At 46.2% G+C, this 22786-nt stretch overlaps 1 protein-coding gene across 2 annotated transcripts; it reads left to right on the top strand.

Annotated features, from left to right (window-relative positions):
- The first annotated feature begins 168 nt into the window (after positions 1-168).
- get3 (guided entry of tail-anchored proteins factor 3, ATPase) lies at positions 169-18071 on the top strand. Of its 2 annotated transcripts, XM_072491004.1 has the most exons (7): positions 172-534; positions 3449-3596; positions 5233-5381; positions 8200-8350; positions 9274-9381; positions 12291-12491; positions 14961-18071. In XM_072491004.1, the coding sequence occupies exons 1-7, from the start codon at positions 392-394 to the stop codon at positions 15087-15089; spliced, it is 1029 nt and encodes a 342-aa protein (XP_072347105.1). In that variant the 5' UTR covers positions 172-391; the 3' UTR covers positions 15090-18071. The 2 variants fall into 2 exon arrangements, with proteins under 2 accessions (XP_072347106.1, XP_072347105.1); XM_072491005.1 differs by lacking the exon at positions 12291-12491 and having other exon boundaries at positions 169-534.
- The last annotated feature ends 4715 nt before the right edge of the window (positions 18072-22786 follow it).

Here is a 22786-nt window from a genome sequence, read left to right as displayed (position 1 = left end):
GTCAAAAATAGATTTAAACCACGGGGCCCAGCAGCGTTTCGATTTTAAAGACGACCCGCGGCGGAAAAGTTTTATTTTAAAGCCGTTCTTTGAGCGGGGTCGCGGGCCGGCCAATCGGGAGGCGCGTCGCTCAGCAGCTCCGAGCCAATCAGCGTTGAGGATGGAGGGAGGTGGCGGCGGCGCTGCCGGGATCTGAAGTGAAGTGAAGTCCGTCCGGCTGCACCCTCGGCGCCGGAAGCCCGATGTTCCAGGGCCGACGTGTGCTGCTTTCTTTCTTGTTTTCTCCTCCTTTCCCTCCCCGCGGATGTCGATCGATAGATAGATAAATAAATAAATAGAAAGTTCCACCCTTAACCCCACGGGGGGGTGGGTCACGTGATTGTGTCGGGCGATGGCAGCGGCCATGGACGAGGAGTTTGAGGATGCCATCGACGTGGAGCCCCTGGAGCCCACCCTGGCCAACATCATCGAACAGAGGTCCCTCAAGTGGATCTTTGTGGGTGGGAAAGGAGGGGTGGGTAAAACCACCTGCAGGTAAAAGCAGGGAGGGAGTTACCCCACGTTTTATAACCCCCCCCCCCCCCCCCTGCATTCAAGGGACACGTTGGCCAATCCCAAGACTTAAACTTGGCACGTAAAAGAAAATCGCATATGCAAGCGTGACAACCCTCAGTTAATTTCTGTTCTTCTATTTAGTTGATTGGCCCTATAATACATCAGATCAACGAACCCAGCAGGTGGACTTGACGTTAATGCTGGATCTAGATTTGTGTCAAAATGACAAGCCAGTCCACGACTCTTGACATTTCAGACCAGGGAGGACGCTTTCTTTTTAAATGTCAGGTTGAACGTGGGGAATGAGAGCAGACTTACACCCACACATCCTCCCTTGTGCCTGCTCTGCCCTTTGGTTTGATCGTGGCTCATTTGGGTTTATTGGCACATGTACCAAGGTACAGTGAGAAGTATTTTCAGTCCAGAAAGATTGTTCCATTCATGAGAAGCATAGGACATATGATAAGTACACAAAGTAAATTTGTAGGCATCGGGTGAAGCATACCGCGTGCAGTGCTACTCAGTAGAAAAGATGCATGCTGAGATCAGTTCAGTCCATAAGAGGGCTGAAGTGTGGTAACAGCGGGGAAGAAGCTGTTTTTAAACCTGTTTGTGTGTGTTCTCAGACTTCTGTATCTCCTGCCCGATCAAAGAGGTTGGTAGAATAACCTGGGTAGGGAGTGCCTTTGATTATGCTGCCTGCTTTCCCAAGGCAGCGGGAGGTGTAGACAGCCAATGGATGGGAGGCAGGTTTGTGTGATGGACTGGGCTGTGTTCACGACACTGTAGTTTATTGTGGTCTTGAGCCGAGCAGTTGTCATACCAGGCTGTGATGCAGCCAGATAGGATGCTTTCTGATGAAATGAAATGAAAATCGCTTATTGTCACAAGTAGGCTTCAAATGAAATTACTGTGAAAAGCCCCTAGTCGCCACATTCCGGTGCCTGTTCGGGGAGGCTGTTACGGGAATTGAACCGTGCTGCTGGCCTGCCTAGGTCTGCTTTTAAAGCAGCGATTTAGCCCTGTGCTAAACAGCCCCAGGACTGTTCTATACCAATTCTTCTATATCTTCTATACCAATTCAACTTTACAATCTGGTCCTTTGATTCCCTTAAGAGCCCAAATACCCTTCGATCTTAGACTTGTACATACTCGGGGACTGGCAATCCATTGTACTTTGGGATAGAGAATGCCAAAGATTCGTGCACCCTAGGAGTGAAGAAATTTCTCCTGACTCTGTCTTAAGTTATTGACCCACTTGTCCACAGTCTATAACTCCTAAGATGAAAGCAAATTACTGTGGATACTGGAATCTGAAACAAAAACAGGAAATATTGTATCTTAAGCAGATCTGAACCGAGAGAAGGGAGCTAACGTTTCAAGTCTGGATGACATCCAGACTCAATGTTAGCATTTGTGGAGCGAGAAGGAAGCTATCAGACCTGCTGAAATTGTCTAGTATTTTCTGTTTTTGATGTGGCCGTCACATCTAGTTCTGGACTCTCCAGCCATGTCACATACTTTCTCAGCATCCGACTTGTTGAGTCCTCCAATGGGATCACATCTCGTTCTGTTCAATCTGCTCATATGGGACAATCATCATCCCAGGAATTGATGTACTGAACCTTTGTTACACCACCTCTAAGTGTAGTGTGTTGTTCCTTGGGTGCCAACACCAAAACTACAACTCCCAGGTGTGATCTCACTAAAGCCCTGCACAATTGCAGCAAGATCTTGTTCTTGTATACTCCTTGTATCCCCTTGCATTAAACATCCCGTTTGCCATAATTGTAGCCAAATTTAATTGGACTATTTAAGATGCCTTTTTTTGTCCAATCTTGCTGAGTAGCATTCAATCGGATGTATTTTTAAAAATCTTGTCCGTTGTTAAATTTTCCTGTTAAAATGTTGCTTTGTTTGCCAAATCTGAATTGGAAGATTTTCTTGATAGTAACCTCTTGTCTTTGTTAATAATGGTGCACTTCATAAGGAAAATGATGGGGATTGTGTAAAATGTTTACTTTCAAAGCTTTTCAGTGCTTGTGCTGCAGGAGGACGTTGCCAGATTTGAAGAATAGAATATCCCTACAATGCAGAAAGAGGCTTTTTGGCCCATCAAGTCTGCACCGACCCTTTGAAAGAACACTCTACCTAGGCCCAATTTCCTGCCCTATTCCCTTAACCCCACCTAACCTTTTGACACTAAGGGGCAATTTACCATGGCCAATCCACCTAACCTGCACATCTTTAAACCGGGGGGAGTGGACAGAACCGGAGGAAACCCACGCAGACACAAGGAGGTCGGAATCGAGCCCAGGTCCCTGCGCTGTGAAGTCAATGTGCCACCGTGCTGCCCACAACTTCATTTTCTCTCGTACACCATGGCCATTTGTTGCAGTGTTGGCTGTGGTACTGAGGATTATTGGAGCTAGTGTCATTACAGGAATTGAGTACATTGGCTCACAAGCTCAAAGAATACTGTGGATACCGAAACAAGTCAGAGGCTGGGGGTTCTGTGGAGCGTAACTCACCTCTGATTCCCCAAAGCCTGTCCGATACAGTCAAGAATGTGATGGAATACTCTCCACTTATCTGGATGATGCAACTTCAACAACAGAAGCTGGACACCATCCAGGACAAAATGACTGACTTAATTGCCACCCCATCCACCACCTTCAGTATTCGCTGCCTCCACCACCTTTTTGTCTTGTGTTCCATTATTGCACCAATATCACTGAGTACAGGGTGTTGACTCTAGTCAATCTTACAAGCTACATGTGCTGTACAAAGACAGGAAGTAATGAATGAGGACCTCTGTCAGAGATTGCCCCAATGATTACTTTTAATGTTTCATATGGTTGTACCTAATTTGTGAATGTATTTCCCAAAACAGCTGCAGCTTGGCTGTGCAGTTGGCAGAGGTTCGCGAGAGCGTGCTGATCATTTCCACAGATCCTGCCCATAACATCTCGGATGCGTTCGATCAGAAATTCTCCAAAGTACCAACAAAAGTGAAAGGCTACGACAATCTGTTTGCTATGGTAAGTAAAAATACAAGCCATGTAGAATAAAATAGCACAAATTAAATGTTATGCATGCGGCTCAAATCATTTATTTTGCAAAGCATATTAGGTAAACCAAGAACTGATAATGCAGAGGTTGCTGTCAGGGAAAAATGCTGCAGCTACTTTGTAATAAGAATAGTTTCAATTATTACATTTGGTGGTGTGTGTTTACATGCGGTGGTTGGCCTGAATGTCGACATTGCAGCTTTCAAACCTGCAAACATGGTAAATCTGATTTGGAGGCCAGTTTTATTTTAAGATAAAAATAATGTTTTGTACAATCCACTGCTTCCAATATCCATTTATGAACATTCAGTCGTAGGCTTATGTTTTACCCACGCTGTCACCTGTTGATTCCCGATAGAGTTCTCTTCAGAGAAATCTGCCCTCAATTTCTGTTCCCCACAGATGTTAATTCAAGTTTCAATTTTCCCCAAGTCGGCTACCTGCTTCGCACTTCTGTTGTTCAGAAGGTTTTGATCACCCATATTAAAACGTCTTTCTTTGTCCTGGTGTTAACCTTTGACAGATTGCGATCATGAGACTGGGCTAGATCTAGCCCATTCTCATGATCGCAATCTGTCAAAGGTTAACACCAGGACAAAGAAAGACGTTTTAACATGGGTGATCAAACGCTTGGTCAAAGAGTCGAGGGAGGCAAGAGGAAATTCCAGACCTCAAGGCACCGCAAATGATTGGGTGAAGGAAATGGGAGAATGAAGGAGTGCAGTGTTTCAGGGGGGTTGTGAGACTTGGTCACCCGATTTGAAGTTGTAAGCATACTCTGAATGTATGATTCACGTGGAGCCCAGATCAGTTGCTTTGAGGGAAAATTTCTATTCATGCAAGAGTTTCCCTACAAATGAAAATAACGTCAAACGTGGGAAATTTTATTGAAAATCCAGTTGGACGGGCAGCGCGGTGGCGCAATTTAGTGTGGCCAATCCACCTACCCTGCACATCTTTGTGTTGTGGGGGCCAAACACACACAAACATGGGGAGAATGTGCAAACTCCGCACGGACAGTGACCCAGAGCCTGGGACCTCGATGCAGTGATGCAGCAGTGCTAACCACTGTGCCACCCATGGTTTTTATTAGGTGAATGCATCAAAGCCAGGTCAGTGGAGTTTGCGTAGAGAACAACCATGATATGATTGAATGTTTGAACATGCTAGGTGAGCTGAACAGCTTACTCCTGTTCCTACATTCTCAGTCTATCTCTTGAATTAAACTTTACACCATTCCCTCTAAGCTTGCTTTCAGCTCAAGTCAGCTGCCTTATGCTTGCTCGTGAACTACCTTGTGTTTCTTGACACTTAAAGGGTGCTCTAGAAGTTCAAGTCATTGCCTTATATTTAAGCTAACTCTGATTTACACAGTCATAAAGAAAAATGGGGAGTGGGGATGTTCCTGTAGGGGGGAAAAGCTGTTCGAATGAAAAAACTAGGTTGATATGTCCGATAGGGTCTTCTGGGTGTGAGGTTTTCAGCTTGCATGCCATGCGGGTAAGAGAAAAGCAGTTTTGGGGAGTTTTCTATCCTGTACCAGCTTGGGTTCTAAGAATGATCACACTGAAGCTATGTTGCAGCTTTTTCTCCTTTCCTCCTCCAGGAAATTGATCCGAGCTTGGGAGTGGCCGAATTACCTGATGAATTTTTTGAGGAAGACAATATGTTGAGCATGGGTAAGAAGATGATGCAAGAGGCGATGAGTGCGTTCCCAGGCATCGATGAAGCTATGAGCTACGCTGAAGTCATGAGGTAATGTGAGAGGGAAAGGAAGATGGGAACAGGGGGCGGCTGTTTAACTGCTCACACATGTTCCGCCATTCAATGAGACCATGGCTGACTTACCTAATTCTATGCACCTTTGCCTCATTAAATATTTAAAATTAACACTCCATCTCGAATCAATTGCTGTTTGGGTGTTCCAAACTTGCATATAAGATTTGTGTGTAATTTTACTCTTGAAAAGTCTGGCTCTAATTTTTATGCCCCCTCGCCCTAGACTCCTTAAGCCACAGAAATAATTCCTCTAACCTGTCTGTTTCACTTAATATTCTAATCTTCAGTCAGATCACCCCTTAACCTTCTAAATTCCAGGAAATACTTGGATCCAAAAATATATAAAGTTGTACAGCCTTACTTTCATCAAAAGACAGCAGGTTAAGATAACTTGTTTGAGAGACTCCAGTTCTGTTTCTTTATTTAAATCTGTAATATTTAGTGTTCTAGGTTAATGATATTGGTAGCAAGGTATGATTGGTGTTTTTTTTTCAACGGGTAAGATGTTGGTTTGTGTGTGTGAGAACTCCCATGAATGGGGCCTCTAGCTTCAATCCTGGGCCCTTACTTTCAAACAGGATTGCAGGGGAGCAGCTGCATTGTCTTTTGTCTCGTGTGAATGGATGCAAACCTGAGGAACAGCGGAGGAAAATATTGTGGGGTAGGGTGCAAGTATGTTCATGGGAACGTAAAATGTCCCCATATGTTATGGCCCTTAATGTGTACAGGGTGCAGTCTAGCAAAAACCGCTATAAAGAAGGTATTCATGAGTGAGCAATAGTTGAAATGGATTTAATCCATCAACTAATGGAGATAAAGCCCTGGAGCCATTTAAGTTGGGTGTTGTACTTGTAGTGAGGCATGGGGGCAGTGGGGGAACTGTGTATGAGTTAACTATGGGTACATAAGCTAAGATGGAACTTCTTTACCCAGAGAGTGGTTGCAATCTGGAACTCGCTACCACATGGAGTGGTTGAGAATATGGAAAATGGGGCAGAACAGTGGCACAGTGGTTAGCATTGCTGCCTCACGGTGCCGAGGTCCCAGGTTCGATCTCAGCTTCTGGGTCACTGCCTGTGTGGAGTTTGCACATTCTCCCCATGTTTGCGTGGGTTTCACTCCCACAACCCAAAGATGTGCAGGGTAGGTGGATTGGCCACACTAAATTGACCCTTAATTGGAAAATATTTATTTGGAAAAAAAAGAGAATATGGAAAGCTAGATAGATAGAGATGGGAATAGAAGGTTATTCTAATAGGGGATGGTGGTGGTGGGTGGGTGGGTGGGTGTGGGGGAGGGGGGCGGGGTGTGGGGGGGGGGGGGATTGTGGCGCATGAACATCAGCAAGGACCATTTGGACCAAATTGCCTGTTTTTAATGCTGTACATTCTAAGTAATCATCCTCTATCTGTTGCACATTCTATGCTTTGCGAGCCATGGGGATATTACTGCCTAATATTTTTATTTAGATGATTTAAATGAACCTTCAATCTGTTCGGAAATGCAGTTTGTTTGGAGTAGGGGATGGGAATACATACTGAGCTACTTGCTGACGTGGATCTAAAGGTGACTATCATAGACATAGAACAGTACAGCACAGAGCAGGCCCTTCGGCCCTCGATGTTGTGCCGAGCCTTGTCCAAAACCAAGATCAAGCTATCCCACTCACTGTCATTCTGTTGTGCTCCATGTGCCTATCCAATAACCGCTTGAAAATTCCTAAAATGTCCGACTCCACTATCACAGCAGGCAGTCCATTCCACACCCCAACCACTCTCTGAGTAAAGAACCTACCTTGGACATCCCTCCTATATCTCCCACCCTGAACCTTATAGTTATGCCCCCTTGTAACAGCTACATCCACCCGAGGAAATAGTCTCTGAGCGTTCACTCTATCTATCCCCCTCATCATCTTATAAACCTCTATTAAGTCGCCTCTCATCCTCCTCCGCTCCAAAGAGAAAAGCCCTAGCTCCCTCAACCTTTGCTCATAAGACTTATCCTCCAAACCAGGCAGCATCCTGGTAAATGCTGTATGTCGAAGTCATATAGATAGTACCAATGTAAGCGTCCTCCCCCAGGCCAATATTCCCAGTATCGGGGTGCGCTCGACCAGTGCAATAATGGGCGGGCTGCATTGCCCGCACGCCCGACAAAAGACTCCCGAAACAAGTGCTCTACTCCGAGCTCCTCAATGGCAAGCGATCACTGGGAGGGCAGAGGAAACGCTGCAAGGATACTCTTGATAATCTCTGTAAATAAATGCAACATCCCCATCGACAGGTGGGAATCACTTGCCTTAGAACACACAAACTGGTGAAGAAGCAAGTCATCATTGACGCTGATCAACTGCGCAAGACAGAGAAATTCTATTGTGCACTGAACCTCAACCCACTGTTCATATCGCTAAATATAGGACACCATCTCTGTAAAAATCTGTAAGATGCTCAAACATATTTTAGCAGTGATGCTCCGACTCTCAAAATCCTTGCAGATAAGTGACCGGGTGGATTATTGTGGCTCTTACTGCACATTAATTGGTGCAGGTAAAATATAATATATGTAAAATGCTTGATTCAGAACCGTACGTTGTATAATTTAGCCTTTACATGTCTTGTTGCAATTTGAGAACATGCTAAGATAGAACTTTAACTGTCTGTCCGGTTAAGCTGTTTAAGGGTATAAAATTTATGGGCACTGATTTGCAGGTGAACCAGGTTTCATTGTGGCATTTGCAAATAATTTTTTAATAGCCTAACACAGCTCTATTTGTTAAATAACTTGTGTTCTGCAGGCTGGTGAAAGGCATGAATTTCTCGGTGGTGGTGTTTGACACGGCACCAACAGGGCACACACTACGACTCCTGAACTTTCCAACTATCGTTGAGAGGGGACTTGGGAGACTAATGCAGATTAAGAACCAAATCAGCCCTTTTATCTCCCAGGTAATCTAAGCTCGTTGCTTCATTTGCTCTGAAATCTTTTAGACAATATAATGAAGGTAAATTGATGTAAAGAATGAGATTATGGTTGCTCTGCTGGTAGGTAAAGGAGCTTGGTGTAGTGCTTTTGAAAGTCCATGAGTTGGGAAGTGTGTAAAAATAAAATCTGATAGCATTCTTGCTTCTCGGGCCATCGGTGTCCACAACTGAAAAGTGGGCAGGTCTAGATATTTTCCCTGGGCACAAATAGCCTCCCAACACCTAATATCTACGTGAAGGACTTTAGTGGACCAATGGTGCTCAATTTAAAAAAAAAAAAAAATCATTGAGAGAAGATCAGATGAAGGAAAATAAACAATAAACAAAGTCAGTCTTCTATGTGTATATTTAAGTACAATTTTCATTTGGTCGATGAGGCACTGTCTAATTGCAGACTCTCCTAAACTTTTTTTTGAAGCTTGCATATGTTAGGTTATTGTAAAGCCTAGCTGTTACTTATGACTTGGAAGCTGCAGTATAAATTTGATATTGTATCCAGTTTGTTCCGTTTTAGCTGATCTTGGTGCTGAACAGCTATTGCAAATGTGGAATCTTGCTGTGCATGTTGTTGAATCACTGGTGTGATGCCTGCAATTTTCTGTTGTGGTCTTCCACACTTTATAGCGTGCATTATGGAAAGCCAGTTTTTAATGTTAGAGTGTGCAGTATTTTGGAATCTAATTAACTAGGATACCTTCCTTGCTTGAGTATAAATGTAAGCAATGCTTCAGCCATCGACTCTTAAATAAAGAAAAACAATTAAGGTGACTGACATTATGCAAGCATTTAACCTTTGATTAATTGATGCTTGAATTGGTGTGTATAATCTTTGATCGTGCTGGTGTAGGATCAGGCTGTGCACAATTCAACCACTGCCTGTGTTTCAGATGTGTAGTATGCTTGGACTTGGTGACATGAATGCAGATCAACTTGCGTCGAAGCTAGAGGAGACTTTGCCCGTCATTCGTTCAGTCAGCGAACAGTTTAAAGACCCGGTAATTACTGCCTCATTAATTTTTCACTTCACACAAGATCAGTAGTGACTTGAGATTTAATGATTTAACTGAAGTCGCTATTCTACAAAATCTGATTTAGGGTGTGGAACTTTTATTACCACCTCGAGCGAAACTCTACAATGCAGCATCCTTTCCAAGCCACACTCTCGCCTTCCCTCATAATCTTCAAGAGCCCAAATTTGGTGTCACTAGGCCGTGGTACCGTGAATGGAAAATTGTAAGGGCAGCACAGTAGCATTGTGGTGAGCACAATTGCTTCACAGCTCCAGGGTCCCAGGTTCGATTCCCGGCGTGGGCCACTGTCAGTGCGGAGTCTGCGCGTTCTCTGTGTGTGTGCGTGGGTTTCCTCCGGGTGCTCCGGTTTCCTCCCGCAATCCAAAGATGTGCGGGTTAGGTGGATTGGCCATGCTAAGTTGTCCTTACTGTCCAAAATTGCCCTTAGTGTTGGGTGGGGTTACTGGGTAATGGGGATAGGGTGGATGTGTGGGCTTGGGTAAGGTGCTCTTTCCAATAGCCAGTGCAGACTCGATGGGCCGAATGGCCTCCTTCTGCACTGTAAATTCTATTATTCTAAAGATGTAGTGGTGTTAGGGGACACGGACTGGTAAATTAAATTGTCTGTCACTATTTGCCTTGAGAGTATTTTTTTTCCATTTAAGGGGCAATTTAGCGTGGCCAATCCACCTACCCTTGTACGTCTTTGGGTTGTGGGGGTAAGGCACTCGCAGACACGGGAGAATGTGCAAGCTCCATATGGACAGTGTCCCGGGTTCGATCCCAGCCCTGGGTCGCTCTGCCCTGTGAATATTGAGATTGCATTGTATCATGTGTAGGGGGTGGCGCAGTGGTCAGCAGTGGGTTCGATCCCAGCCCCGGGTCACTGTCCGTGTGGAGTTTGCCGATTCTCTCCGTGTCTGTGTGGGTCTCACCCCCACAAACCAAAGAAGATGTGGGTGGAGATCTGCAGTCGAAGAGAGTTTCGCTGAACTCCACTAATCTATGCTAAATTTGTTGAATTCTTCAGCAATTTCACATCTAAACATTGTCAAGGCACCCAGATATTTTCCAATAGGATTCATGTAAATGTATAACCAGACATGGGTTAGACCAAAAGACATAGGAGCGGAGGTAAGGCCATTCGGCCCATCGAGTCCACTCCACCATTCAATCATGGCCGATTTCAACTCCATTTACCCGCTCTCTCTCTCCATAGCCCTTAATTCCTCGAGAAATCAAGAATTTATCAACTTCTGTCTTAAAGACACTCAACGTCCCGGCCTCCACCGCCCTCTGTGGCAATGAATTCCACAGACCCACCATTCTCTGGCTGAAGAAATTTCTCCTCATCTCTGTTCTAAAGTGACTCCCTTTTATTCTAAGGCTGTGCCCCCGGGTCCTAGTCTCCCCTGCTAATGGAAACAACTTCCCTACATCCACCTATCTAGGCCATTCATTATCTTGTAAGTTTCTATTAGATCTCCCCTCAACCTCCTAAACTCCAATGAATATAATCCCAGGATCCTCAGACATTCATCGTATGTTAGGCCTACCATTCCTGGGATCATCCGTGTGAATCTCCGCTGGACCCGCTCCAGTGCCAGTATGTCCTTCCTGAGGTGTGGGGCCCAAAATTGCTCACAGTATTCTAAATGGGGCCTAACTAATGCTTTATAAAGCTTCAGAAGTACATCCCTGCTTTTATATTCCAAGCCTCTTGTGCTGAATGACAACATTGCATTTGCTTTCTTAATTACGGACTCAACCTGCAAGTTTACCTTTAGAGAACCCTGGACTCTCTTGCCTTTAGAGAATCCTGGGTTCTCTTAGGAATGTGTGCTATTCAATCATACTGAGCTAGAGAATTCTAATCTCTGCTATTTAGAATAGAGTGAGGTGCTATGGTTGACTTTGAGAGGTGCAGTGTGTAATAACCATCCAGAAATTTTACTTATGATTATTCCTTATTGGATTTCTTAGGGATGTTTATGGCAGGGATTGGGATTGAGCGGGGCAGGGCTGCTTGTCTTGCTCCCCTGGCTAATGTAGTTTCCTGATGCACCAGAAGCAGAAAGTTTGCACCCACGTGATACCTGCGCAAACCTTCTGAGCAGAAATGGCAGAAAGACTTGCCTTTCACTACCACAGGACCTCCCAAGACACTTTACAACCAATTAACTACTTTTGAAGTGTAGCAATTGTTATACTGTAGGAAACATGTCATTCAATTTACGCACAGCAAGAACCCAAAAACAGCAACGTGATCTGTTTTAGTAAAGTTGATTGAAGGAGAAATATAACTATTCATCAGCACACTCTTGCTCTTTGAAATAGTGCCACGGATCTTTTTATGTTCAAGGATTCTGTTTAGTGTGCCATCTGAAAGACAGCACTGTAACACTCCCTCATTACTGCACTGGAGTGAAAGCTCAGATCTTGTGTCCAAATCTCTGGCGTCAGATCGCAACCATCTAAATCATGGGCGCTTGTGCTACCGACTACTAAGCCATGGCTGACGGCCAAGAGGGATATCGAAGAAGTGAAAGAAAATCAAACCTAATATTTTCTCCTGCCTTCACCTCTGTTTTTTGGTTGGTGAGATTCAAGATGATGTTTGCCTCTTAAATCTATTCTTTTTTTAAAAAAATAATTTTTTTTCCAATTAAGAGGCAATTTAGCGTGGCCAATCCACCTACCCTGCACATTTTTGGGTTGTGGGGGCAAAACCCACGCAAACATGGGAAGAATGTGCAAATTCCACACGGACAGTGACCCAGAGCCGGGATCAAACCTGGGATCTTGGCGCTGTGAGGCAGTAGGGCTAACCCACTGCGCCACCGTGCTGCCCTACCTAAATCTCTTCTATGGCCTTTTCTGTTTACTTCTCACAGGAGCAGACCACATTCATCTGTGTATGCATTGCGGAGTTTCTGTCCTTGTACGAGACAGAACGACTAATTCAAGAATTGGCCAAGTGTAAAATCGACAGCCACAACATCATTGTAAACCAACTGGTGTTTCCAGATCCTGGGGAGAAACCATGTAGGATGTGCGATGCTCGACACAAAATCCAATCAAAATATCTAGACCAGGTACTGTTATAACGGGCATGGATTTTCTACTTCGGTGAAATATTATGCACAGAAGATGTGACCAGCTAATCTGACTTGCTCATGCTTAAATTAAATCAAGTTTATTTTTATTTTCTTTTTCAGAGATGGTTTAAGCCCATTTCAGACTTACTGTTTCAAGCTTGGTGCAGTCGAGATATAAAGAATGCTAATAGGAGTTGGCCCCTTCAACCCATTTCAGCATTCAGTAAGATTGTGGCTGATCTGCAGTTTGACTCTGTTAAACCCCACACCTTTGACCTATGCCCCTTGATACCCTTGCAGACTAAATCCCTCTTGAAAATGTCAAATGGCCCGGAAAAAGTTCTGGATTTCCACTGCACTTTGTGTGGAAAAAATGCTTTCCGATTTCACTTCTGAAATTGTGCCCAGTGTTTCCTCAATATTTTGTTTTGAGTGAGCAGGCTATTTGTTCAAGTGCAAGGCCCCTTTAATTGTTTTTAAAATTAAATTTAGAGTACCCAATTATTTTTTCTAATTGAGGGACAATTTAGCACGGCCAATCCGCCTACCCTGACATTTATTTTGGGTTATGGTGGTGAGACCAACGCAGACACGGGGAGAATGTGCAAACTCCACATGGACAGAGACCCGGGGTCGGGATTGAACCCGGGTCCTCTGCGCCGTAGGCAGCAGTGCTAACCACTGCGCCACCGTGTCGCCCCCTTTAATTGTTGTTCCATGGCCACATATGCACAAAATCTAAAGGGGTCGGCATCTGTGTGACCTGCGATGTTGGTTGAGCAGCTGCGCAGCTTTTAGAAAACCTTGATTGTGTCCCCTTATTCTGGGTTTCCCCGTCAGAGAAAATTGTTTCTCAGTTAGCTACTCTATCTAATCTCTTTTTATAATTTGAAACACCTCCTTAGATCACCTCTCAGCCATCTACGTTCAAGCAAATGCAACCCAAGTTTATGTGAGTTTAAATGTAAGAACTCTGAGAGAGGTTGGAGGGGGTGGGAATGGGGAGCAGGTGGACTGGAGGAAGCGAGGGGGCAAATTACTGCCCAGGCTGTGAACTCCAATACTAAATGCAATTAGCTCTGTTTCTCTCTCCTTGGATGCTTCCTGACCTAAGAATTTGGAACATTTTCTATTTCCGTTTCGGGTTTCCGGCTTATTTTGCTTTTTGTGTTGTACAAGCTGACAGATTTTGCTTTGTTTTCAACTGATATGACTTTAAAATGAGTGCTTCATTATGATAAAATTAGCTTCTGATACCCGAGTTCAGGATGCTTGTAATTGCTGAATCTATAAAAACGTTTTGCTTTGAATTGGCTGTTCAAGCCTTTTGAACTGGTTGAATGAAACTGATCTGGCAGCTTAATATAGTTATGGTGCATGAGTAATGACTTGAGGGTTGCTGAAAAAAGACATGCTTTCAAAGTTTTTTGTCTTGTACTCATCCAAACAGAATCACAAGAATACCAAATCTCAAAGGGAACAAATTTATATTGCATGAGCAGAGGGTGCTGATTGGTTGAAAGTAGACTCTGGTTGGTGTATGAGGTACCATGGAGACTGTATTAGGGAACAGTTAACTGCCAGGATTTTTGTTTAAATTCAAACCAGGCAAGTCGACTCTGATCATGGCATTGCCATGGGGAATGAACCTGGGAATGGCTGTTTCCCCGCCCCCCCTTTTTTTTTTTTTGGCTGAATGAAAGCTTAGGGACAGCCATTCATAGAATCATAGAAGGAGGCCATTTGGCCCATCAAGTCTGCACTGAAAGAGCACCCTACCTAGACTCTCACCTATACCCTATCCCCATAACAACTCCACCTAACCTTTTGGACACTAAGGGGTGATTTAGCATGGCCAATCCACCTAACATGCACATCTTTGGATTGGGGGAGGAAACTGGAACACCCGGAGGAAACTCATACAGACAAAGGGAGAAAACTCCACACAGTCACCCGAGGCCGGAACTGAACCATAGTCCCTGGTGCTGTGAGGCAGTAGTGCTAGCCACTGTGCCACCGTGCGTCCCTGGTTCATTCCCATGGCAATGCAATGATCAATCAAAGTTGACTTGCCTGGTTTGAATTTAAACAAAAATCTTGGTGGTTAACTGTTCCCTGGTGTATTTTCCATGACAATGCCTCTACCAATCAGAGTTCACTTGTCAGCCACTCAGCACCCTCTTCTCATGCAGTATAAATCATTGTTTGTTTTGAGGTGTGCTATTCTTGCAATTCTGTTCCAACGAGTGCATGGCAAAAGCCTCAACAGCATGTCTTTCGTCAACAATACCCGAGCTCTGTAAAGATGACATCCTGGCCTGCTTTTGAGGTTTCAGTGTGTCAGGCACAGAGATGTTTCCATTCCTTTCCTTACTATTCATTATGGAGGGTTGGGTCACAATTTGCATCTTAAACGTCTTTCTTGAATGCGATGACTTTGGCTTGTCTTTTTGGTTTCCTTTCTAGATGGAGGATCTGTACGAAGATTTTCACATAGTGAAGCTCCCACTGTTACCTCACGAAGTCAGGGGCACCGACAAAGTCAATACCTTCTCTAAGCTCCTGCTTGAGCCTTACAAGCCACCCAGTAAATGAACAGACTTCCCTCATTCCGTTTTGAGACTGACACAGAGAAATCTGACACTTGTAATTTATTAACACTACGTTTGTAGGAAGGAGCATGGGAAGAGCAATACATGGATGTTATTTATTGTTCTGGCCAGATTTTTTTTTTTTGTGGTTATTAGTAATTTTAAGGAGGTGATTTTGCATTGCCTAAATGTGATCTCGAACAGGTTGTGTCAAAAGCCGGGGTTGTAGAGCGAGGCATTGGAGATTTGAAGCTTTATTCTGTGATTGATGACTTTAAAGGAAATGGCTTTTTAAGCTTCGACTTCCCCATCTCCTCTTAATGTTTTTCCGTCCTCTCTCAAGTGATCTCGTAACTTGAGGACTCGGCGCAGCCTCCGTAATCCTCTTATCCAGTGATTCCGTGGCATAGCTTTAATTTTTCTCTAATTAAACGCCTCCAAAAGGAAGTGAATGGTTTACCACAAGTGCAGCAATTGTGTTAGGAAGCAAAAGTGCCCCCCCACCAACCCCTTTCCCCTGTTGCTGTATTGGAGGATATGACCTCAACGTTGTGAAACTAGCCCATTAAACAGATTGACACAGGCCATTCTCTTTCATAGAACTCTTGCGTTTCCCATCAGCAGGAATTAAAGTTGCTCGTTGTTTGTGAATGGGAGGCTGCCGCCCAATATTGGGCAACAAGTTCTCATTTTCATTACTAATTTAGAACTTGCGTTACATCAGTACGTTCCTTATTCCACCCACCTCCCCCAAAAGATATCTTAATATACAGCATGCTGACTGCATCACCCACCTCCAGCAGGCCTTGGGTTACAAGGGAAAAGGCTCTAAACCTAATATACTTTTTTAAAGTATATTTCTTGTTCTGACGTTGCAGGGCCTTTGATTTGGTTTATCGCATCTGACACTTGGGTGAAAGTGTACCTGTGCTGATGTGCTGCTTTGAATGCTCTCCGTGCTTTATGGGATCATTTTTTTCCCCCTCAGTTGGAAAAGATGTTTTTCAATTTGGAGAGGATTGTGATGGAGAAAATGGTTTATAAGGAACCCATGCAGACCCAGGTATTTTTCAAACATGTTCCTGCTGCTGCACTCGCACTACTTTTGGATTCCCTTGCGGAGATACTTCATGGTCTGGCACTGGGTCAGATGTGGTTGATGTTCACTTTCCTCTTAAGACCCTTCCATGAGTTGGGGGCCAGGTGTGGGAGCGGACCCTGTATTCTTTCAGACCTAACCGGTCTTTTCATCTCCTGGGTGGCTCAGCTAGCTAAAGTAATGAGACCTAGCAGAGCAGCGAGGTCAAATGATTGGCACAAGGAGGTAAGAGGTCAGCCAGGGCGGGAGTGGGCTGGCTACAACGACTCTGATCTAAAGAGGAGGCAAATTAACTGCGGTTCTTCTCCCTGTTCCTCGTCCTCCGAGATAAATAGGCATTCGGTGTTCACTTGCTGTTCTGACACGTATGAATGCCCACTTGGTACAGGAATGCCCACTAGTGAGCCCCCCACAATCAACATCATTTATTTCTTTGGGGGGGTGGTTCTCGTAGTTTGGGGAATTAAATTCAACAAGCACCTAAATATCCACACCTGTACAGCGACTTGTTTTGATCCATAATTCTGAGAATGTTCATAAAGTCACAAAAAATGTCTAAATACTTTAGGAGCAGTAAACCAGCAGTTGACTGAAAATACCAGGTGCATTTACTTTCCCTCAAGTACCAGGGACTGAACTTTGAATGATTTATCTTCCCCTCCAGTCAGTAAGTCAAAAGATGGCTACCTGTGGCAGCACGGTGGCACAGTGGGTTAGCCCTGCTGCCTCACGGCGCCGAGGTCCCGGGTTCGATCCCGGCTCTGGGTCACTGTCCGTGTGGAGTTTGCACATTCTCCCCGTGTTTGCGTGGGTTTCGCCCCATAACCCAAAGATGTGCAGGCTAGGTGGATTGGCCACGTTAAATTGCCCCTTAATTGGAAAAAATGAATTGGGTACTCTAAATTTATTTTTAAAAAAGATGGCTACCTGACAGATACAGTAGGTGTTGTGGTATTCGTGTTTTAATGTTTCAGCTGCTGTGGTAGGGAGGGCAATAAAAACAAGCCAAACGTATTTAAACACACTTCCCCTTCCTTCTGCTCACTTGAGATGATTGTCGAGTTTACTTTGCAACAGACCTGGCTTCCCATTAACCCAACTGTGTTGGCTGAGTTTCAACCAGCCCGAACCTTCTACTGGAGTAGGAAGGGAGGATACATAACATGGAATGGTTGGGTTTAAAAAAAAATAAATTTATCCTAACCTGCAAATGACAAACGTTAAGTTGTGGAATTTACAATTTCTTGTTTACACATCCGATTCTGAGCCCATCTCCAAATGCTCTTTAATACCGAGTGAGCGATCTTTTAGGTTCCCCCCAGTGACTCATTCAATTGCCAACACGTGGCATGTAACTAGGTAGTTCCCAATCTGTTATCACGTTGGCTGGACCCGCAGCAGTTATGGGAGAGGTCCCACATCTGACCTCGGAAGGCTGGGCTGGCGCACAGAGATCCAGCCGAGCTCCCTGACCTGTTGGGCAGTAACTGACCCTGGTTGGAAAATGCACATTTGTACATCACTGGCGAGGTTGGGATCAGGCACGAGTGAGACGCCCCTCTGCCAACCCCACAAACAGCAATGCCGCAATAAATCAATAACTTGCGACACTCTGCGAAGTATGACCACTGGCACTCGATACTGGAAGGTGACAAGTGACTGTAACCAGTCTCCCGCCTTCAGGAGAGAGAAAATTAATAATATAAAGCTACCTTTTTAAAGTAGCAACATTTCACACTAACAGCTATTAATATTCCCTAAAAGTCGATGTAATGAGTTTAAAACTTGAAATACTACTGGAGTTGAACTAAATATTAAGTTATTCGTCTTGCTTACGATGATTTCTGGGATGGAGATGGGGAATGATTAAACTCTTGAAATATACAATCACTGTGTGTTTTTAGGAATTTTATTGATGGGGAAAAGGGGCGACTCATGATCAGTAAAAGGACAGTTCCACTCTTAGTCGCTGGAGCTCCTTTAGTCCATACTTTGCATTGGCATACAGAAGGATGTGGGAGCAGTGATGATTCTTCATCCTGCTGTTTAGTACTTTGCAGTTGCTCACTTTACAGCACAAGCATGGGACTTTCTTAGATCTACATGGATGATCCAGGCAGGTCGAGAACCTGAATCTTCCACCATTGACCCATTCCTGTCTCCAGAATAAAATGGTCAATCTCATTGTCCGGCAGCGGCTGTTTCTGTTTGTCGGTGCCCCTGGAGGGAAGTCATCCAAATTTCCATTCAGGGTTGGCAGGAAAGGCTTCATCACATTTCTCTTGCCCTTATTGAACGTCTTCCCTCAAGCTTCACCTTCGAATCCCTACAGTGCAGAAGGAGGCCATCTGGTCCATCGAGTCTGCGCCGACCCTCTGAAAAAGAAACCTACCCAGGCCCACTGCCCTGCCCTTTGTAACTCCACCTAACCTGCACATCTTTGGACACTAAGGGGCAATTTAGCTCGGCCAATGCACCTAACCCGCGCATCTTTGGATGCGTAAGGGGCAATTTAGCGTGGAAAATCCACCTCACGTGCGTATCTTTGGACTGTGGGAGGAAACCCACGCAGACGTGGGGAGACCGTGCAAACACCACATAGACAGTCACCCAAGAATCAAACCTGGGTCCTTGGAGCTGAGGCAGTTCTCACCATTGCGGCCTTTTTAAAGTCCACAGATTTTGTACCCACTTCTGTCGTTGGCAGGGCATTACACATTACAGAAAGCTTTGTTTAATAATGCTAAATAACCCATCTCATTTGTAATTTAGTGAATTACAATCCTGCCCATTACCGACTCACCCATGGAAATAGATACATTTTCCTCAATTTTGAAAACGAAACATGCATGTTACCAACTTGTATCTTCTGCCTCCAAATACACCTTAAAAGCCCTGCAATCGGGTCAACGTTGGTGACTTCATTGCAGTGCTTAAGCGCGAGCCCACTACACCGGGTTCTAGTGTGGGCAAAGCTGTCAAAATGATCAAACAAGTCACCGAAGAAGGTTCTGATGGAAGAATCATACGGACTTGAAACTGTAACGTTTAGCTCTCCGCAGAGGCTGCCAGACCCACTGAGCTTTTCCAGGGTTTTCTGTTTTTAGGACAATCCATTGTTGCCTCCCTGAGACGTTTGGGACAGTCTGTTGCAAATCTACTTGTGTGCACCAATGAACATGCTCAATGTGCTTGTATTGGTTTTTAAAACAATGAGCTGCCATTGTCTTCGGGTGAATGCACCAGCGGCTGTGGTGCTTTGCTGATAGCCGCACGTTGGCTTCCCGTTGCGGCGATGCACTGCTAAGCCGCACGTTTCGGCAGCTCCCGTTCTAACGGACGTTTGGGCTCTTTTTGGGAGCCCCAACGGAATTTTTTTTAGACCAAGCCCAGTGTGGGGTGACGAAGGAAGATCCCCCCACCCCCCCTGTGTGTGTATGGAAAGGACCACTGGTGGCCAGATTGCGAAGGACCCTTTGGAGCAGCGGCAGAGAAGAGAAGGAAGAAGCAAGATGGCGGCGGATGGAGCCCGGACCAGCAGGAATTCCTCCGACGATGTGTGGAGGAACTAAAGAAAGAGGTGCTGGCGCCGATGTTATTGACAATCAAGGGACTGAAGGAAACACAAAAGGTCCAGGCGATAGAGCTCCGTGGAGTGAAGGCAAAGGCAGCCGAGAATGAGGATGAGATAGAGGGCCTGGTGGTAAAAACGGAGATGCATGAGGCGCTACATAAGAGGTGCATAGAAAGGCTGGAAGCCCTGGAGAACAGCTCGAGGAGGAAGAACCTATGGATTTTAGGTCTCCCCGAAGGAGCAGAGCGAGCTGATGTTGGGGCTTATGTGAGCACGATGCTCCATACGCTAATGGGAGCTGAGGCCCCAACGGGCCCCCTGGAGGTGGAAGGAGCGCACCGGGTCCTTGTGAGAAGACCAAAGGCGGGTGAAATACCAAGGGCGATAGTGGTTAGATTCCACTGCTTCATGGACAGCGAGGTGGTCCTGAGCTGGGCCAAGAAGGTAAGGAGTAGCAAGTGGGAGAATGCGGTGATACGAGTGTATCAGGACTGGAGTGCGGAGGTGGCGAGAAGGAGGGGGAGCTTTAATCGGGCCAAGGCGGTGCTTCACAGGAAGAAAATAAAATTCAGGATGCTGCAGCCGGCGTGATTGTGGGTCACGCATCAGGGCAAGCACTACTACTTCGAAACGGCAGATGAGGCATGGACCTTCATTCAAGAAGAGAAACTGGACTAGATCTGAGAGTGATGTTGGGGGGAAGTAACGAGGTGGTGGTACAGGAATGTAAAGTGGGGAAAGGGGAGGTTTATTATACAGCAATGTTGGATGGGGAATTTTTCTCCCCCTGATGGGGACACAAAGAAATGTGGGCGCCGGTGGGGAAAAAGGGACAGAGAGTGGGAGGGGGAATGAGGGAGCTGCGCCACAGGGGGCGGGGCCGATAGGAAAGCACGTGTTTTTTTTTCCCGCGCTATGGAGATGATGGCGGGAAGATAGGCGAAGGAAGAGAGCCCCACACGCAGGGAGGTCAAAGTGAGAACGGGGGAAGCCGGGGTCAGCTAGAGTTAGCTGACTTTTGGAAGCATTGTGGGGGGAGTAACCACGCTAGAGGGTGATCTAGCGGGGGGAGGGGGGGGGGAGAGACTAACTGGGTTGCTGCTGCTGAGTGCAAGGGGGAGCTGTCAAGAGAAGAGGTGGTCAGGACGGGAAGGCGCCGCCTGGGGGACAGATGGGTGCGCGGGACCTGGACGGGGAGATGGCCCAGAAAAGGGGATGGCTAGTCGGAGGGGGGTGGGTGGGGGCGAGCGGCCCCCCAATCCGGCTGATCACGTGGAATGTGAGGCGCCTAAATGGGCCGATTAAGAGGGCCCGGGTGTTCGCACACTTAAAGAGACTGAAGGCGGACGTAGTCATGCTCCAGGAGACGCACCTGAAGGTGGTGGATCAGGTTAGGTTAAGAAAAGGATGGGTGGGACAGGTGTTCCACTCCGGGTTGGACGCGAAAAACGGGGGTGGCGATACTGGTGGGGAAACGGGTATCGTTCGAGGCTAAGAACATAGTCGTGGATAACGGGGGCAGATATGTGATGGTGAGTGGTAGATTGCAGGGAGAGGCGGTCGTGCTGGTGAATGTATATGCCCCGAACTGGGATGACGCGGGATTCATGAAGCGGATGCTGGGACGTATCCCGGACCTGGAGGTGTGAAGCTTGGTAATGGGGGGGGGGGGGGACTTCAACACTGTGCTGGATCCAGGGCTAGACCAGTCTAGATCCAGGACCGGAAGAAGGCCGGCAGCGGCTAAGGTGCTTAGGGGATTTATGGAACAAATGGGGGGAGTGGATCCGTGGAGATTTGCCAGGCCGTTGGCTAAAGAGTTTTCCTTTTTCTCCCACGTCCACAAGGTATATTCCCGAATAGATTTCTTTGTTATGAGTAGGGCACTGATCTCGAAGGTGGCAGGAACGGAGTATTCGGCCATAGCCGTTTCAGACCACGCCCAGCATTGGATGGATCTGGAACTAGGAGAGGAGAGGGAGCAGCGCCCACTCTGGCGACTGGATGTGGGACTACTGGCGAATGAGGGGGTCTGTGGAAGGGTGCGGCGGTGTATTGAGGGATACCTGGAGGTCAATGACAATGGTGAGGTTCAGGTGGGGGTAGTATGGGAAGCACTGAAGGCGGTGGTTAGAGGAGAGCTGATCTCCATTAGAGCCCACAAGGAGAAACAAGAGGGCAAAGGGAGAGATTAGTGGGGGAGATTTTGAGGGTGGATGAAAGATATGCGGAGGCCCCAGACGAAGGGCTATATAGAGAAAGGCAAAGACTTCAGACGGAGTTTGGCCTGCTGACCACAGGAAAGGCAGAGGCACAGTGGAGAAAGGCACGGGATGAGATATGAGTATGGGGAAAAGGCGAGCCGGCTGCTGGCCCACCAACTTCGTAAGAGGATAACGGCGAGAGAGATTGGGGCAGTTAGGGACGAAACGGGAACTATGGAGCAGAGAGCAGGGAAGGTAAATGAGGTGTTCAAGACCTTTTATGAGAGGCTATATAAGTCCCAACCCCCGGGGGGGAAAAGAGGGAATGCTACATTTTCTGGACCAACTAAGGTTCCCGAGGGTGGAGGAGCAGGAGGTGGCAGGTCTGGGGGTGCCAATCGAGGTGGATGAGGTGACTAAGGGACTGGGGAACATGCAGGCAGGGAAGGCCCCGGGACCAGACGGGTTTCCGGTGGAATTCTACAAGAAATACGTGGACCTGTTGGCCCCGCTGCTGGCGAGAACCTTTAACGAGGCCAGGGAAGGGGGGATACTACCCCCGACAATGTTGGAGGCGACGATATCATTAATTCTGAAGCGGGATAAAGATCCGCTGCAATGCGGGTCTTACAGGCCTATCTCACTCCTAAATGTAGACGCCAAACTGCTGGCAAAAGTGCTGCCGACAAGGATAGAGGATTGCGTCCCGGGGGTGGTGCATGAAGACCAGACAGGGTTTGTAATGGTTCCGCACACGTGAGTGCGGCCTCAACCGGGACCTGGGATTCATGTCACATTACATTCATCCCCCACCACCTGGCCTG

Source organism: Scyliorhinus torazame, chromosome 27 (assembly GCF_047496885.1).
Source record: "Scyliorhinus torazame isolate Kashiwa2021f chromosome 27, sScyTor2.1, whole genome shotgun sequence".
Lineage (NCBI taxonomy): Eukaryota > Metazoa > Chordata > Chondrichthyes > Carcharhiniformes > Scyliorhinidae > Scyliorhinus > Scyliorhinus torazame.
Note: the sequence above shows the minus strand (reverse complement) of the source record. Positions and strands in the feature narration are given on the sequence as shown.

Coding starts and splice junctions, on each gene's coding strand:
- get3 (XM_072491004.1), top strand. CDS start 392: ATGGCAGCGGCCATGGACGAGGAGTTTGAGGATGCCATCGACGTGGAG. Junction 9,382..12,290: donor GCGAACAGTTTAAAGACCCG/GTAATTACTGCC, acceptor TACTTCTCACAG/GAGCAGACCACATTCATCTG. Junction 12,492..14,960: donor AATCAAAATATCTAGACCAG/GTACTGTTATAA, acceptor TTTCCTTTCTAG/ATGGAGGATCTGTACGAAGA.